Source organism: Psammomys obesus, unplaced genomic scaffold (genome assembly GCF_907164565.1).
Source record: "Psammomys obesus unplaced genomic scaffold, mPsaObe1.curated_primary_1811, whole genome shotgun sequence".
Classification (NCBI taxonomy): Eukaryota; Metazoa; Chordata; class Mammalia; order Rodentia; family Muridae; genus Psammomys; species Psammomys obesus.
This window is the reverse complement of record NW_026596152.1, coordinates 9,555,592-9,572,080: the sequence shown is the minus strand read 5'-3', so window position 1 is coordinate 9,572,080 and position 16,489 is coordinate 9,555,592. Positions and strand designations below refer to the sequence as shown.

Genomic DNA, 16,489 nt, shown 5'->3' with positions numbered 1-16,489 from the left:
CATAGTTCCCCATACCCACGAACTTGTTTTTAAGTAAATATCAGTATGATGTTTTAACTCATGTCTGAAACAGAAGACCTGTCTGGATCATTCATAGCAGGGGTTAGTTATTCAGTATGGATGTGTAGACTAAACGGAAGGTCTTAGAAATATGTAGAAGGAAAAAGTTATACACCTGACAGGAAAAAGACAAAGATTTAAGCTGGTAAAGTTGATTTTGATTTGATTACCCAATCAAAATCAAAGTCCTGCCCTGGGCGTGAACATTTAGCAAAGTTCCTTCAAACAGTCCTACACTGCATAGAACCTGCTGAGCTTGACTGAAAGCTAGCTTGACCTGTCACACACGGTTAATGAGCCCTGATGAAACAGCAGTCAAAGTTTTGACACCAGCATTGAGTCATTTCCCAAAGCACAACACCTTTTAAAAAAAAAAGCTCTAAGTGCTTTTCAGAAAACATCTGACAGATGAAACACATTAAAATTTTCCCCAGATGAAAATTTTGAGGTTGGTGGTAAGTCATGAGAAACTTTAAGGAAAACTGTTTAGGAAGACTAGGAAGCTGATGAGCACAAGAACTGTCCAGGGAAGTTGAATCAGTCAGTCACCCTGAGGAGGAAGGGTCAGACTGGAAAGAGTAGGAAGACAAGGCTGAGGTTTCGAAGGCTAGGGGGTACAGATGGAGAAGGAGCAGGGACCATGGGAGATATTGCCATCTATTAACCCCAGATAAGGCACCAATGGCACGCCAAAGGAACCACTCCATCCAAGGATAGCTTGTGGGCCAGCGAGCTCATCGCAATTACTTCCAGGAGGATGAGTGACTCAAAGACAACCTTATCACTGAAAAGCCAACCCCACTACAGGTGACAAGTCATGACAGTTGGTTGCATCCTGAAGCTCTAAGCCTAACTTACCGGGCCCTCCATCATAGATAGTCTTTTCTTTCTCAGTAACTGTTACTCCTTATATAAACTCTAGGTTTTGTTTTTGTTGTCGTTAGTTTGTTTTGCTTTGAGATAAGGTCTTGCTACATAGCCTTGGCTGTCCTAGAACTCACTATATAAACTAGGCTGGCCTCAAACTCACAGCCACCTGCCTCTGCCCCTGTCCCTGCCACTGTCACTGTCCCTGCCCCCCTCCCTCGTGCTCAGATTAAAGTTATGCCACCATGCCCCGCCTTATATAAACTCTTAAGTAGTCTCCTAGTATTGTAACTTTGTGAGCTTCTTGAGTCTTATGAGTCAGGTTCCCTCCAGGGAGGAATGTTTTAATTCAGAGGAAATGGCTACACAACATGGAGTGGAGGAATGGAAGGAAAGGCACACAAGAGTTATTGACATTGGAATCTTTGATCAGGGATGGTGACAGAATAGAAAGTGAATACTTGTATGTGCTGCATTCAGATGGTTGGTACCAAAGAAGGTACACAGAGGGCAATTAGAAGGAATACAGACGGTCAGGATTCATGGCAGAGTAATCTCAGGTTGCTCTGGCCCTGTAGAATAGAAGGCAGAGGGAAGAGTCACCCTCAAGATGGGAAGGACCAGAGCGTCAGAGAGACCAATGATCAAAGGTAGAAGGCAAGGAGGGAAATGAGAAGCAAGTTGGAGAAGAGGGGAGGGATGAACTCCCAGACAGTTCAGAAGACAGAGTTCCAGTGGCCTGACAGGAGCACATGCCCCCGACTTTCTGGAGTTGGAAATGTTCATCACAAGGAGGCGTGAGCAGCCAGCCCTCCAGTGCTGAGATCTACCCAGGCAAGCATAGCAGTCAAGTGTAATTAACCCAACACACAGACCCTGCCATCACCGTAGTCCCTCAGCAGATGCCTTTGGGCCGTTAGCAACGAAACCAGATTTGGCTTAAGTAACAGAGAAATTAATGTAAGAAACCCAAAATTACAGAAAGGGGAACAAACAGTACAGGGCCTGGCCTTAAGGAAGCCAGCAAGTAAACACCTGCTGCGTGTGTCCGTATGTGTATCCTGCTCTCTACAAACCACGTGCCTGCAAGCACCAGCCGCACAGGTCCTCCCCAGTCAAGAAGCTGGCTCATGTGTTCACTCATCCTGAGAGCCCAAGCTTCCCATTTCTCAAGCGAGAACATGAATGGCTACCTTGAGTCAGTGTCTCCTCCATGCATGACTGTCTTCCTGGAGATGAGATACTCCCAGAAGGGCACTGTGGGCTGGCACTACCAAGGATCACTGTCAGTGCCTTGAACCAACAGACCTAGGTCAAAACAGAAACAGGAGGTTACAGAATCTCAAGGGGACGTGAGGAGCATAGGCTGAGGAGACCCGTGTGGGTGCCAGCCCTGTAGGCCTGAGTAAGCACCCAACTGTGGTTGTGAGGTCAAACAGTGAACCCCTCATGAGGAAACAATTGGCTGCTGGGAAGGCCTGGGGCAGCCTTTCAGCAGTGCATTTGCCCCCAAAGAACAGCAGGCAAGGGATGGGAGTGGGCAGCTGTGGCCTCCTGACAGGCCATGACACCATGACAGACACAGCCCAATTCTGTTCTCAAACCAAAGGAACCCAGCTTCTCAGAGAAGATGAGCCGGTCATTTGACTCGATGGAGCCAAAAGTGATGGACGATGACATGCTCAAGGCAGCTGTTGGGGAGCAAGGCCCCCAGGAAGAGGCTGGACAGATAGCCAAGCAGGAGGGCATCCTCTTCAAAGATGTCCTGTCCCTGCAGCTGGACTTCCAGAGTATGTATCCCGGGTGCTAGTAGTGTGGCCTGGGTGGAACAGGGCTTCCCTCACTTTCTCCACCCTATTTCAAGCCCCCCAATTCCACACTGAGTCAGGGGTCAGTCTCACTGGTGTGAGAGCCCACCAGGCACAGGAACAGGGGCCGTGCTGTATCCATTTTGTCCAGTAGCTCCATCATTTGTCCACAATATTCCTGATTCTGAATAAGAACAAAAAAATGATAGGATCACCTGTTCCCCAGAGACCATACTTTCTCCATCATATGATGCCAAACTGGCTTGGAAGGGGGTCCTTCATATGGAATGAAGTCCTTGGAATGGAGGGGTCCCTAATGCACAGAACGAAGGAGACCCCCACATTGATGGAGCCAGAGTAGGAGTACAAGGAGAAAGAGGTGGAGCCAGCGCTGGAGGAAATGGTTTCAGAGGTAGATGTCCAAAGAGGAAGGGCACAGAGTACCCTGAAGCAGGGAAGTCCCTTGGGTGTGACAGGGCAGCCCAGTGGAAGATATGGCTCAGGACAGGCAGAGATTTGCTGTTTCAATGTCCCCATCTGTTGCTCCTGTCACAAGTTCTGACTGGGAAGAAAAGTACACAGTGCTTGGATAATGCTGGAAAGCTAGCAAGTGTGACCCAGTGAGCCAAGACAGAAAGAGCAAGAGGAAGGAGAGAGTTTAGCTTGGTATATATCTCAGTACTTGAGGCAGAGGCAGGAAGACCAGTTCAAAGCTAGCCTGGGCTTCATAGTGAGACTCTATCTCAAAAATATAAGGAGTGAGTAGGAGATAGTTGGAGAGATAGCTCATTGGTTAAGAGCACTGCCTGCTCTTCCAGAGGACCCAGATTCAATTCCCAGCACCCACATGGCAGCTCACAACCATCTGTAACTTCGCTCCCAGGGATCTGATGCCCTTCCTGGCCTCCTCAGGCACTGTAGACATGTAGTACACGGACATGTACAGGCAAAACACCCCATGCATATAGAATAAAAGTAAAGGTGTGTGCATGCATTTATGTGAACGGAGAAAACACATCAGAGGTAGAGCGCTTATTATAACTTAATCCCAGAAATGCCAAAAAGAGGAGCAGGAGAAAGAAGAAAGAGGTGGGTTAGGCTCCTGAGCCCTCTTTTCTGAATAGGTGAGGTGACCTTCTGTCTTAGATCCCAGCTGTCTAGGCATTTGGTCAACCACAAAGATGCATAGCCCCATACCAGGCACTGGAGACAGCCATGAGCCAGTAGACCCGGCCTTAGGGAAGTCTGTAGGCTGGCCTGGGTACGGCCTCCAGGAATCACAGCTTCCCCATAGGAGGAATAGATGAGGATCGGCTACTTCCTTCCCACCTCCCCCATCTTATGGGCATTCTGCCAGTACTGAGCAAGTGCCTAAGAGATGCCAGATGCTGCTCCAGGCATTCAGACTCAGCACCATCCGAAAGACAAAGAACCTTACCTTTATGAAGTTGATGTGAGGGAGACAAATAAGACAGAAAATTAGATTGTTACAGGTAGTATGTGCTGTGGGGGGAAGTAAAGCAAAGGACAGAGAAAAGGGAAATTGGAGCTGGGTACAGTGTTTTCTACAGTGGCCAGAGCCTTGCCAAGAAGGTGAGAGTCCAATACTTAAAGGATATGAGGAAGGGAACCATATGGAGATCTGGGGGAGGGGGAGGGGGGACATGTGAAAAGCTGCGAGTAGGCCAGAGCCAGCCTGAGAGGCCTGCTGAGGAAGCCAGTGTGGAGACAGGCTGGGAAGGTCATATTGTCAGCAGGTGATTGCCTCAGACAATGAAATGCATTTGGCTTTTATAGTGAGTTGGGATCCCCAAGCATCCTGAGTAGAAACAGGATAGGGTGGGACTTGATTTCTCAGAACCCTGTTGGCTAGATGCAAGGGCACAGGGAAAACAGGAACCTAGAGACTGGCTGTTACTGAGACCCAGGAAACCATGATGATGGCCTTGTCAAGGTGGTGGTCACAGAAATGGACTTGGTAGCTGTGTGAAAGATTAAAGCGGCTTGGTGGAAAGTTCATTTGGAGCTGAGTCTCCTTGTTGGTTGGCCTATTTTGGCCTCTCCACACCATGTGTTGTTGGCTAAGGGAAAGCCAGGTACAGGTGTGCAAGAGCCACCTCCCTAAAGTGGCTTGGCTGGAAGCCACCAGAGCCAAGGGTGAATCCGAGCTGGACTTCAGCCTTTCAGACCACGGGGCCACAGAAGATGCCAGGAAAATCCAAACCAGAAGCAGGAAGTGGCTAGGAGCCTTAGGCAGGACTGAGCGCCACCCCAGAAACTCGTGGGGACGGAGACAAAATCAGTTTGGGAAATCTGGTGTCAACCAGACTTAACAAAGATTCTTGTGCCGCCCAGCCTGAGAACATGGAGTAAATAGGTACCATTCCAGCCCCGGGGGAAAGCAATGGATGGAATGGAGGATCCTGCTTTCCTGGGGCCAACAAGGGGGTCAAAGCCTCCCTAACAGGCTCTGCCTCTTAGAGCTGTCAGAAGAATTTTGGTTTTGTTTTTTTGTTTTATACTGGGGATTGAAGCTAGGGGCTTGGGCATACTACATAGGTGTTCTAGCACTGAGCTACATCTCCAGGCTTGTAGCACCCGGTACCTGCAGAGATCAGAAGGTGGTGTTGGTCTCCTGAAACTGGAGTTACAGATGGTTGTAAACCACCGAGTGGGTTTACAGAGTGGCCTCCCCACCCCCGCCCCACCCCGCCCCACCCCGCCCACGTTCTCCGATTACTTTTCATCTTGACACAGGCTTCCACTCAGCTGACCGGCATTGAACGAGTTAACCGCCTAGTTTAGCCTCTCAAGCAGTTAGGATTACAAGCCTGTAGAACAGTCTCAGCTGGATCTCAGGCTAGACTTGCAATCGTCCTGCTTCAGCCCCCTGATACAGGTGCGAACCCCCATGCCAGGCTCTTAAAAGTATTAAAAAAAAAAAAAACAAAACTCTCACATCTACCGTCTTTCATTTCTTTAAGTGAGAATGGCCTAAGACTAAAGTCTTGGAATAAGGGAGTGTGGTGGCTGTTGCAGGTTGTCAGCTTGGCTACATCTACAGTGAACTAAAACCCAAATGGCCGGACACACCTGTGAGAGATTTTTTCTTAATTGAATCATTTGCAGTGGGAGACCCACTTCTAATCCAGATCTTGAGGTGGGGAGATGCACCTCTAATCCGGGCCACGCCTTCTGCTGGCAGCCTGTTTAAAGGGCACGGAAGAAGGAAGCTGACTCTATCTGCTCTCTTGCTCTCACTCTCACTGGCAGGTTCATTCCTTCACTGGCATTAGAGCCCACTTCTTCAGGACTTGGGTGTGTACTGAAGACCAGCTGAGACACGCAGCCTCGTGGACTGAACAGCTACTAGACACTAGGACCTTATCTTTCCCTTGGGGTTCTGAGACTAAACTCAGGTCATCAGACCCCGCAGCGAGCTCCTTACCCACTGGTCCATCCTTTTTTGTTTCTCTCTCCTTTTTTGAAACAACATCTCACTATGTAGGCCAGGCTGGCTTCAAACTCACAGAGATCCACTTGCCTCTTCTGAGTGTGACAGCCATTGCTAGGCTAGCTGGACCACAGCCTGTAATCTTTCTAATAAACCATGTACACACACACATTCTGTCTCTAAGCCATATACACAAAGTACCCTGAGTGGATATGCAAATACATAAACTTTGTGTGTGTGTATTTCATGTGTGCAGGTGCTCACGTATGCACATATGTTTAGAGTCACATATATGTATGTATATATGTGTGTATACACATATACACAACATGTATAAATAAATATATATATATATATATATATATATTATATGTGTGTGTGTTCCGTCCCTCTCCTGTAACTATACAGGGGGCTAGGCAATAGCTCAGCAGCTAAGAGCACTGGCTTTTTTCCCCAAGAACCTGGGTTTAAGTCTTAGGTGGCTCACAACTCTCTGTAACTCCAGCTCCAGGGATTTGACACCCTCTTCTGGCCTCTACAGGGTACTGCACACAACAAACATGCAGGCAAAACACACATAAAAATGAAGATTTTTTTTTTTTCAGTTTTGGAATGAGAATAAAAGCAAATATATTTTAAAGGATTACATAACAGCAGAGCTACAGGGAAGCCAGGAGGCACTGAATTTGTTCTACTGACCTCTAAGCTTAACATATTCAATATGGGCTTATTTACACTTAAGTATTATTCGGAATGCTTGTTGCTTCCAGTAACATAAACCAAACTCTGGCCATATGACATGTGCAGGGAAGGAATGGCTACACAGCCAGGGCGGGTCCTCATGACTGTAGTCTCTCTGCTGCCAAGCTGTCTGGGCTCCACCTTTCTGTTGTGTAACTGATCATCTGCTGTTCTCTGCTCTCACATATCTAGAGATCTTTCTAAACTGGGTCTGGACACAGATTTTTTTTTTGAAAATTTCAGGTCTTGCTGGTGTGTTGATGCATGCCTTTTAATCCCAGCCCTTGGAAGGCAGAGGCGGGTGGATCTCTGAAGTCTGAAGCCAGGGTAGTCTACATAGTGAGTTACAGGACAGTTAGGACTACACAGTGAGACCCTAACTCAAGAAAAAAGAAGAAAGGAAGGAAGAAAATTGCAGGACAAAAGGCACAGATGGTGAATGTTCCAATAAATGTTACCAAATGACCCTCCAGTAAAACCAGTTGAGTGACCCTCCCACCATGCTGGCCCCCGCTTGTCACTGGTTTCCTTGGGAGCCCAGGCCCAGCCCCTAAGCAGTATGAGTGAGTCTCCTACTCTGAGCAGGCCCAGGTCACCTCCACACAGACACTTGACTAGCCATCCACACCAGATCTCCTTGCTCCGTCCCAGCGGCCCTGGGTAACCGCGCTCGCTGGTGGTCCCACATTCACACGCTCCTCCCCTGGGTGCCCTAGGGAAGGCAGAGAGTTGTGGAGCCCATATGTGTACACTCCAGTCTTCCAGGACACGGGCACAAGGCCCCAGCCTGGCTCAAATCTGGGCACTCTGGTTGTTTCAGATATCCTCCGCATAGACAACCTCTGGCAGTTTGAGAACCTGAGGAAGCTGCAGCTGAACAACAACATCATAGAACGGATCGAGGGCCTGGAAAACCTCGTACACCTGGTCTGGCTGGGTAAGGCCTGGCACCGTGTCTGCCTGTGTTAAAGGCGGCCCGCTGCCAAGGACATCCATCGCCTCCCCGCAGAATCATCGCAGCGACACTCGGCTGCCAGCCCGTCATTAGCCCAGGCACAGCAGAAATGCTCTGTCTGTTAGAAGCAAGAAAGTGACAGTCTGCTAAAAGCCTGGGGCTTATGCTGAGCAAAGCATGACAGAGAGGTGCTGCTGCATACCAGACAGACTACTCCAACCCACCTGCCAGCCTCTCAGGCTGGTGGACACAGGGGCAGCCCTAGACTGGCATTTTACATAGGCACAGGTGGACAGCTGGCCATTATAATGAGCACAGTGCATAGCCAGGTGCTGACTGCGGCCTGCTCTTGCTTGATTTGCTCATTTCACGCACCATCCCCATCATAACAATGAACAAGTGAAGGTGACAACACGTTAAGTGAGGGCCATAGGCTCCCTCATCAACTGCTGTCTGATCCTAATACTTTTGGCTTCACTGCCAAGGTCACTGGGAGCTTGGCTTCTTAGGTGCTTCTCCACCTGCTCAGGGACAGGGGAACATCTAAAGGACAAAAGAGGACAAGCTGAGCGCTCCTTTGAGACATCTTATTTAGCCCCACAATGGTCCTAGGAGACGCTCAGTGGCTGTTATTATCCATCCTCCATCGATAGAAAGGGGGATGAAGCTCAGAGAAGCACAGCCAAGCATCTGCAGAGCTAGGCTAACCCCACTCCTACCTCATCCCAAAACACATGTACCTCCATCTTGCCAGGCCTCCAGGGACCATCAATAGAGCTCTCAGTCTGCAAAGTGCTCTCAGCTGTGTCTGTGCTAGCATTGGGAGACACAGTAACACCACTAATGGGCTTAAGGAGCCACTTCACAGAGGCAGCTTCTGAGGCTCCAAGAGGCAGACTAACCAGACAGAGTTGTGGGTGGCAGAAGCAGACAGAACTGAGTCTTCTGACTGTGGGCCTCAGGGCATGTTTGCTCTACCCTAGTACTCTTTAGTGCTGGTTTCTGGTCTCTGGGGTCTGTCTGCATGGTTAGGAATCACCTGTCTCTATAGGAGGTGAAATCAGTAAGGTGCCAAGGACAGCCCAAGTTCTGAGTAATACCCAATACCCAGAAGCCAGCAAGCCAATTTGTCCCTTGGAGTAAAGCCATGGCTCCTACAAGGGAACCTGTTTATCCCAGAACTGACAGGGCTGAAAAGACTTCCCAGTCAGAGGGGAGCTGGCAGAACTGGGTAATGACAGACAGGAGGCTGCAGGAAATTGTCCATCTAATGCTCCTGGGATCCCTGAACAATGAGTCAGCTCCTCAGCTAAGTATCACCCCCAAGAGCTCTAAGCAACCTGATAGCTTTGTTTCAGGACCATCCCTCCTCTAACCCAAGCAGTGTATCCTCAGGACCCTCTGTCTTAGGGTTTCTATTGCTGCAACAAAATACCATGACCAAAAAGCAAAGGTTGGGGCAAAAAGGTTGATTGGGCTCACACTTCCACATTGTTTTCCATCACTGAAGGAAGGCATGACAGGAACTCAAACAGGGCAGGAACCCGGAGGCAGGAGCTGAGGGCATGGAGGGACGCTGCTTCCTGGCATTCCCCCTGGTTTGCTCAGCCTGCTTTCTTATAGACCCCAGGACCACCAGCAGTGGAACCACCTACAGTGAGCTGGACCCTCCTACATCAATCACTAATTAAGAAAATACCTCACACCTGGATCTTATGGCGGCCTTTTCTCAAGTCTCCCTCCTTTCAGACAATTCTAGTATGTGTGTCAAGTTGACATAAGACTAGCCAGCACACCCTCAGAGTGTCCTCCTCCTCCTTTTCAGATTTGTCCTACAATAACATCGAGACAATTGAGGGGCTGGATACCCTGGTCAACCTGGAGGACCTGAGCTTGTCCAACAACCGGATCTCCAAGATAGACTCTCTAGATGCCCTGGTGAAGCTGCAGGTGCTATCACTGGGCAACAATCAGATTAGCAACATGATGAATGTGAGTACCAGGCCTGGAGACCCACGCCACACATACCACAGGGCCTTGGGCTCTACCAGAACAAAGGTCTGTGGTGGTACGCATAGTATACTCTTTTTCTATAAAAAAAAAAATCAAACATCCAAATTACTACACAAGGGATTTGAAAATACTGAAAGACCATGTTTAATCCAACAAAACCATCCCTGGGTACCAGATTATGTGGCCTCAGCTGTGGTCCCATTCCTGCCCTGAGTGTCTTGCTCCCTCTCTCTCTCAAAAGATTTGTTTTTATTTATTATATGTACAGTATTCTGCCTGCATGTGTGCCTGAAAGCCAGAAGAGGGCACCAGATTTCATCATCAACCACCATGTGGTTGCTGGGAACTGAACTCAGGACCTTTGGAAGAAGAGTCAGTGCTCTTAACCTTTGAGCTATCTCTCTAGCCACTGCCCTGAATCTCATGCTCATGTGACAACTCTTTGCTGAAGTGAAAGACCTACCGGACATGGGGCATTTGTTCTATGCTTAGTGAGAAAGAGTTGGCAATGTATGGTCCCTTTGGGGGTAACCAGTCATGCCCACATCATCAAGACAGAAGTATCAGGAAGTTGATGTCCCAAATAACAGTAACAAACCTTGCCGACGGTAGGAAGACAATCTAGGTACCAAAATGTGTCAAATATGATGGCAGTCATTGTTGGGAGGTGGGCTACTCCCAGAGCACACCACGGTGGGCTCACAGTAGAAAGACACACGTGATGGCACACGCCCTGAGGCTCTGGTAACAACTACCGAGTGCTGTGTCAGAGGTGAGCCTATGGCTTCTTCAGCTTAGCCCACAGTCCAGAGCAGTCTAATGCCTTTCAGGACCCCAGTTCCACATATATTAATCAACTGGTCTGGCTCCCGTCCCAGCTGTGCCAACTGTGCACCAAAATGGCTCCACATAAACAGAATGAGTGAGTCGAGGCACCAAGTTATTGCCCACACTTAAGTCTATTTATCAAAGCCAAACCCTAAGGCAATATAGTCTCTGAAGTTCACTTTACATATCAGACACAAAGATCTAAGTCCAAGTGAGCTGCAAGCTTTCCACGGCTCAGTCTTCTCACCTGTTGGATAGAGAGGTGGCATTAACCCACCAGCCCAAGCTCCAGGGGAGGTGGTGTGCAAGGTGCTTGGTGCTGCAGCAGGTTGTTCTCTCTCTCTCTCTCTCTCTCTCTCTCTCTCTCTCCCTCTCCCTCTCTCCCCCCCTTCCCCCTCTCCGTCTCTCCCTTGTCTGTGTACTCCACTGTAAACCTGAAAAGCACCTTCTTCCAGCCTCTGCCACCCAGATGCTGGACCACAGGTGTGCATGCACTCAGCTTTGGAGCAGTTTCTTAACACACAGAGGCCTGTTGTAGCTGTTACCTTTGCTGAGAGAAGGTCAGGGATGAGAGTCAATCTGAAGACAGCTCCTTGAAAGATATTGGCCAATATTGGTGGTGGTGGCAAGCCCTAAATCCCAGCACTCTGAGGCAGAGGCAGATGGACCTCTGAAGCAGAGGCCAGCCTGGTCTACAGTTCCAGGGCAGCCAATGCTATACAGAGAAACCATGTCTTGAAAAACCAGGGGCAGCGGGGAGAGAGACAGAGAGACAAAGACAGAGACAGGTGACCTTCCATTCAGCCAAAGAAGGATGCTTCTTAGGAACTGGGAGAACAGAAGCTAGGGGGGCCTGCATGGAAGTCAAGGGTCTGCTGGGAACCTGGGAGCTGAGATCTTGTTACAGTCAGCAACATCTAGAGAAGTGTCAGCATGGAGGCTTTGTGCGCTGGCACATCCAGGGCAGGGCTATGTACAGGAAGGAAATGAACCACAGATGAACTTGAGGGGAGTCATGTGGATGGTTAATTGAGAGTAGTACCACCTAAAAGGACCTGCCTGAAAGAAACAGAACGATGGCTTCCAGAAAAGCTCAGCCAGGGGCTTAGGCAAGTAGTTTGAGTGGGAGGTGACTTCTGGAAGCCAATGGGGAGAGGGAACACCAGCCTTGAGTGCTGCCAAGGTTGGTGCTTTGGGCGATGGGGACTTGATCCTACTGGGCTTCAGGAATATCCAAAAAGCCTTCCAGAAATGACTCCCGAACTTCTGGAGCCCACCTGACCCACCGATCTTCATTTCTGTGCCCCAGAAGCTAGGCTACGGTCACTCCACGAAGATTAGCTCCTTCCCAGTCTGTGGGTAGGCCTCTGGGGCTGTGGAGACCTTGCTGACAACAGAAGATGACGAGGTGAAGTGCTGTCAGGAAAAGTCTACCTCAGCTGAAGCCAGAAGTAAGCCAAGCATCTGCCGTGAACAAGGGCACTTAGTGGTGTGATTAGTGAGGTAGCAAAGAGGAAGCTTATCAATAGGACTTTAGGGATAGAGGTTCCTTATGCCTCTGGGTCCGGCAATCCTTAGCATTTCCTCAGGGCTGTCTATCCTTGTTTATATATGACAAGGATTTTTCACCTTTCTTTTTTTCCCCCCTTTCTTCTTTCTTTTTAAAAATTCATTTGTATTTTAGCACTGGTAGGGTTATAATCTTGGTCTTTGTACATGCAAGGTCCATGCTATACCACTGACCTAACTTCCAATCTCAAATCATTGTGTTGAACATTTAGCATCAATTTCTGCCTTAGCATGTCTTGCACCCTAGATCTCAGTGTGGACAGTGGAGACTTTAACAGAACTGAGGCCTTCCCCAGGCCTAGACAGAGAAGGATGGAGAGGTTATAGAGGTTGTATCAGGATGCCCCACTCCCAGCCAAAGCCTCCTGGGCAGGAATGGAGCCCCATTGCCCTCTCCAGTGGGGTGCCAGGTACCAAGCTCTTTGTCAATACTTTACATATGCATATAGCCTCTCTCCAGAGAAAAAGACAGAGCCCACAGAAAAGAACCTGCAGGAAATCTGAGATATCTAAGCCAGGTGACCCCAGGCCAAGCTGTATTCTGGAGACCTTAGGGACCTTGAATCCTCTTCATTTAACCAGGTAATAGTCCTCTTTGTGACTTGACCCAGAAGAGCCTGACTGAAAACCCTTTAGGCATTGGCTTCAAAGCTAAATGTCTTTGCCCTGAGTCTTTCCTGTTTCTTTGGCATCTAACTACGCACTGTCTCCTAACTTATTTGTTTGGCTTATTTTAATAGCAGCTGATTGCAATCCTAACTTAGATCACAGAAGTCTCAGCTTTATTTCCTCTCCCCAGCACGTAAGCTTCCTCTAAGTTCCATGAGTACCCTTCCACACATCCTGTGTTTAAACACGTGTGACTGTCCTATTGGTCCAGCTGTCCTCCAGGCACCTGCCTTCAACTGATCCCTCTCTTCTCCAGTCAGCACCTAGCATGATCACTGGCATAATAGGGGCGCCACCCTCTGCTGGGTCACTCCATCATGTGGCCCTCCTTCTCTAGGGCAGCAGTCAAGGTTGTTTCCAGCTGGTGCCATTGCATGCAGGGCGAGGCTTGCGTCGAGGAGCAGGGTGGAGTAAAACAGGGCTCTCTTCATCTGCACCAGCCCAGCTCTCAGGCAAACTCCTGGGGTGAGGCTCCTAGATCAGGGGGCACTGGGCATCTTTGCCAAACTTCTCCTGTGAACCAGAACTATCTACAGATCTACCACCACCATCCCACAGTGAAGGGGCAGCCTCTCTCTTACCTGCCACGACACATTCTGTCAGCAACCTTTTCTACCTATGGCTAAAAGATGTAAAGAGGGCTCTTGAAAGATCTTTTGGAAAGTAAACCAAATACTGTCTTCCTCCATCTACAAGACTCCAGTGGCTCCTGCTCTTCTTAGAACACATCTAAATTCTTACTGAAAGTCCACGTGATCTTCCAGGAACCAACCTCTGATATTGTCTCCCCATGTGTCTCATGTCCTTCCACCTGTCCCCTCACCACTACTCTGCAGCAACCTTGGCTCAGTCCTGTTGGTGGCTGTGCCAAGCCGTCTGCTGCCTCGGGGCCTTTGGATTCTTGGAATGTACTCTCCATGTTCTTCCACAGCTGGTGTCTTAGTGAAGGTTTCTCCTGCTGTGATTAGACACCATGACCAAAAGCAAGGATTTATCTGCTTACACTTCCACATCACAGTCCATTACCGAAAGGAAGTCAGGGCAGGAACCTGGAGGCGGGAGCCGATACGGAGGCCATGAGAACATTTTCCTGTCTAGCACACAGTGCAATGTCTGTGTTCCAATGATACTGATATGCAAGCACCAGCCAAATGGTTGATCTCCCCATTTTACTAAAACCAAAGCGTAGGAAGACTGAACAGCACTCAGTGAAATGCTCTGTATGCTGTTGTCCAGTGAATGAAAGGTGAGCCAGCAATCCAGCGCCACTTAGCGGGACACTCGCCCTTCAGTGGGTGTTGTGCATGCTTTTCATAGCTCTTCTTGTTCGGTCTTTATGACACCGGTGACACACCATGTCGTTCTGCCCGATTTGTAGAGGAGGAAGTCAAGGCTCACAGACTAGGCTGATCATCTGTCCAAAATCCCACAGCTAGGATTTGAGCTCTCCTGATTCTTTGAAAGCTTGCGGCTGCTCTCAGGACTGAAGTCTGGCTCAGAAGCCACAGTCCCTCACCTGTCTGTGTGGAAGGTGCCGTGGCCGGACTGTGGATTTGGGAAGGGTGTAGACGCAAGAAGCTGCTGCGTGTGGCTCCAGTTCTGTGCAACAAGAAAGCCCCTCTGCTTCCCACTCCCCAGCTCATCTATCTGCGCCGGTTCCCGTGCCTGCGGTCACTCAGCCTCTCTGGGAACAGCATTGCTGAGGCAGAGGAGTACAAGATGTTCATCTGTGCCTATCTTCCCGACCTTGTGTACCTGGACTTCCGGCACATTGATGAACAGACGGCAAGTGTCCCGGATCTATTCCCAGTTCAGCTATACAGTCTTTAGGGACCAGGGTCTCATGAGACAGTGAGGGCATCTCCCCACCCATGGCTAAGAGAAGATGGTTTCCAGGCTGAGCCCCTTCCCCACCTATGCACAGCCATCCCAGCAGTGGCTTCCCAAGGCTTATTTCCTGCAGGTTTCTGGGCTCAGGCCCCTTCTACACACACCCCGGGCCTACCAGACAGCTATCGTCTGCTATCCAGATGAAGGCTTTAAGGAGAGTACAGGGAGGTGAACAGTAACTTGCCCTGATCGTGAGCTGGTGGCAGGGCCAGAGCTAAGAACCCAAGCCTGCGTACGCCTGGGAGCTGCTTCGTATTGGTATTATCACACAAGCTGGGAGGGCCCTGCTCTCATCCCCATCTTACTGGATGCACACATCAACAGGCACAGAAGGGAAACGCCTCACCCAGTGTCTCCGTTATGCTTATGGTTAATTTGGGAGTTGGCTCCAAGAAGTCTGTCTTTCAGCCCCATGCTGTGCCACCTATAGTGTGTGTGTGTGGGGGGGTCCCCTCTCCCTTGCCATAAGTGAGTCCCTTTCTCCTGCTACTCCCTCGGTGCATATGGTTCAATGCGTGTGGCCTTTAATAGCAGGACTTTAGTGCCTGGAAACCCAAAGGCTGCTGATCTGCCTGGTTCTTCCTGCAGGAAGCTGGTGCCTTTCTGAAAAAGAGAAACCTATATGTGGCACACTGCGGGATTCAGGAGGAACCCAGGAACCTATATGAACACAGATGAGGGCTAGCCCCAGTGTTTACCCTGATCCTCTGCAGCTTACACAGAAAGCCCTGCCCTGGGGGATAAGCTGGTTTCTAAAGTCTAGTTTTGTGCTGTTCACAGAAATAAAAAGAGTTAGAGAGCTGCTTCCCCACCCCTACTGGCAGCAGGCTTTCCCATGACAGTATGAACCTGAGTATTTCTCTTGTTCTCTGGGTTTTGGTTGTATTTTTGAGACCACAGTCTCATGCAACCCAGGCTGGTCCTGAATTAGCTACATAGCCAAGAATAACCTTGAACTCCTGAGCCTTCTGCCTCAGTTTCCCAAGTATATAATGCCTGGTGCACACACACACACACACACACACACATGCACACACACACACCCACACATGGGGTGGGGTGGGGACCGAGAATGAATACATTTAAAATGGTAAAAAATTGAAAATCCCAGTGCTGGGGAGGCAGAGACAGGAAGGTGCGTGGAACTCAGCCAGCCTAGCCTACTCAACAAGCTCCAGAACAATGAGAGACCCTGTCTCAAAAAACAAGGTGGATGGCTTCTGAGGAACAAAGCTTGATGTTGTCATCTGGTCTCCGTACACACACATGTGCTCACATGTACACCCACCACCCAACACTCGCACACACACACACACACACACACACCCATACTAATGAGATGAAGGTAACTGTCTTTGCATACAAATTAAATCTTGGTGAATCTAGAGAGATGGCTCAGCAGTCAAGAACAGTGACTACTCTCCCAGGGGACCTAGGTTTGTCCCTACACTGTGGCTGACAACCCTCTGTGATTCAGGAGATCCACCATCCTTTTTTGGCCTGTACAGCCACTGCATGCATTTAGTTCTCAGACATACATGCAGACATCTGTACAAATAAAAATAAATAAATCTCCAATTTTTTTAATTAAATATTATTGGGGGCAGGACTGGAGAAATGACTCAGTGGTTAAGA

The 16,489-nt window shown here is 49.2% G+C and overlaps 1 protein-coding gene across 1 annotated transcript in view; it reads left to right on the top strand.

Moving 5' to 3' along the window:
• The window catches only part of Drc3 (dynein regulatory complex subunit 3), a 44,244-nt gene that overhangs the window by 2,401 nt on the left and 25,354 nt on the right, over positions 1-16,489 (top strand). Inside the window, exons 3-6 of the mRNA XM_055593961.1 lie at positions 2,537-2,717; positions 7,751-7,867; positions 9,711-9,877; positions 14,603-14,749. Of these exons, the coding sequence (XP_055449936.1) occupies positions 2,558-2,717; positions 7,751-7,867; positions 9,711-9,877; positions 14,603-14,749 (591 nt within the window). The 5' untranslated portion in view covers positions 2,537-2,557. The remainder of the gene's footprint in view (positions 1-2,536; positions 2,718-7,750; positions 7,868-9,710; positions 9,878-14,602; positions 14,750-16,489) is intronic.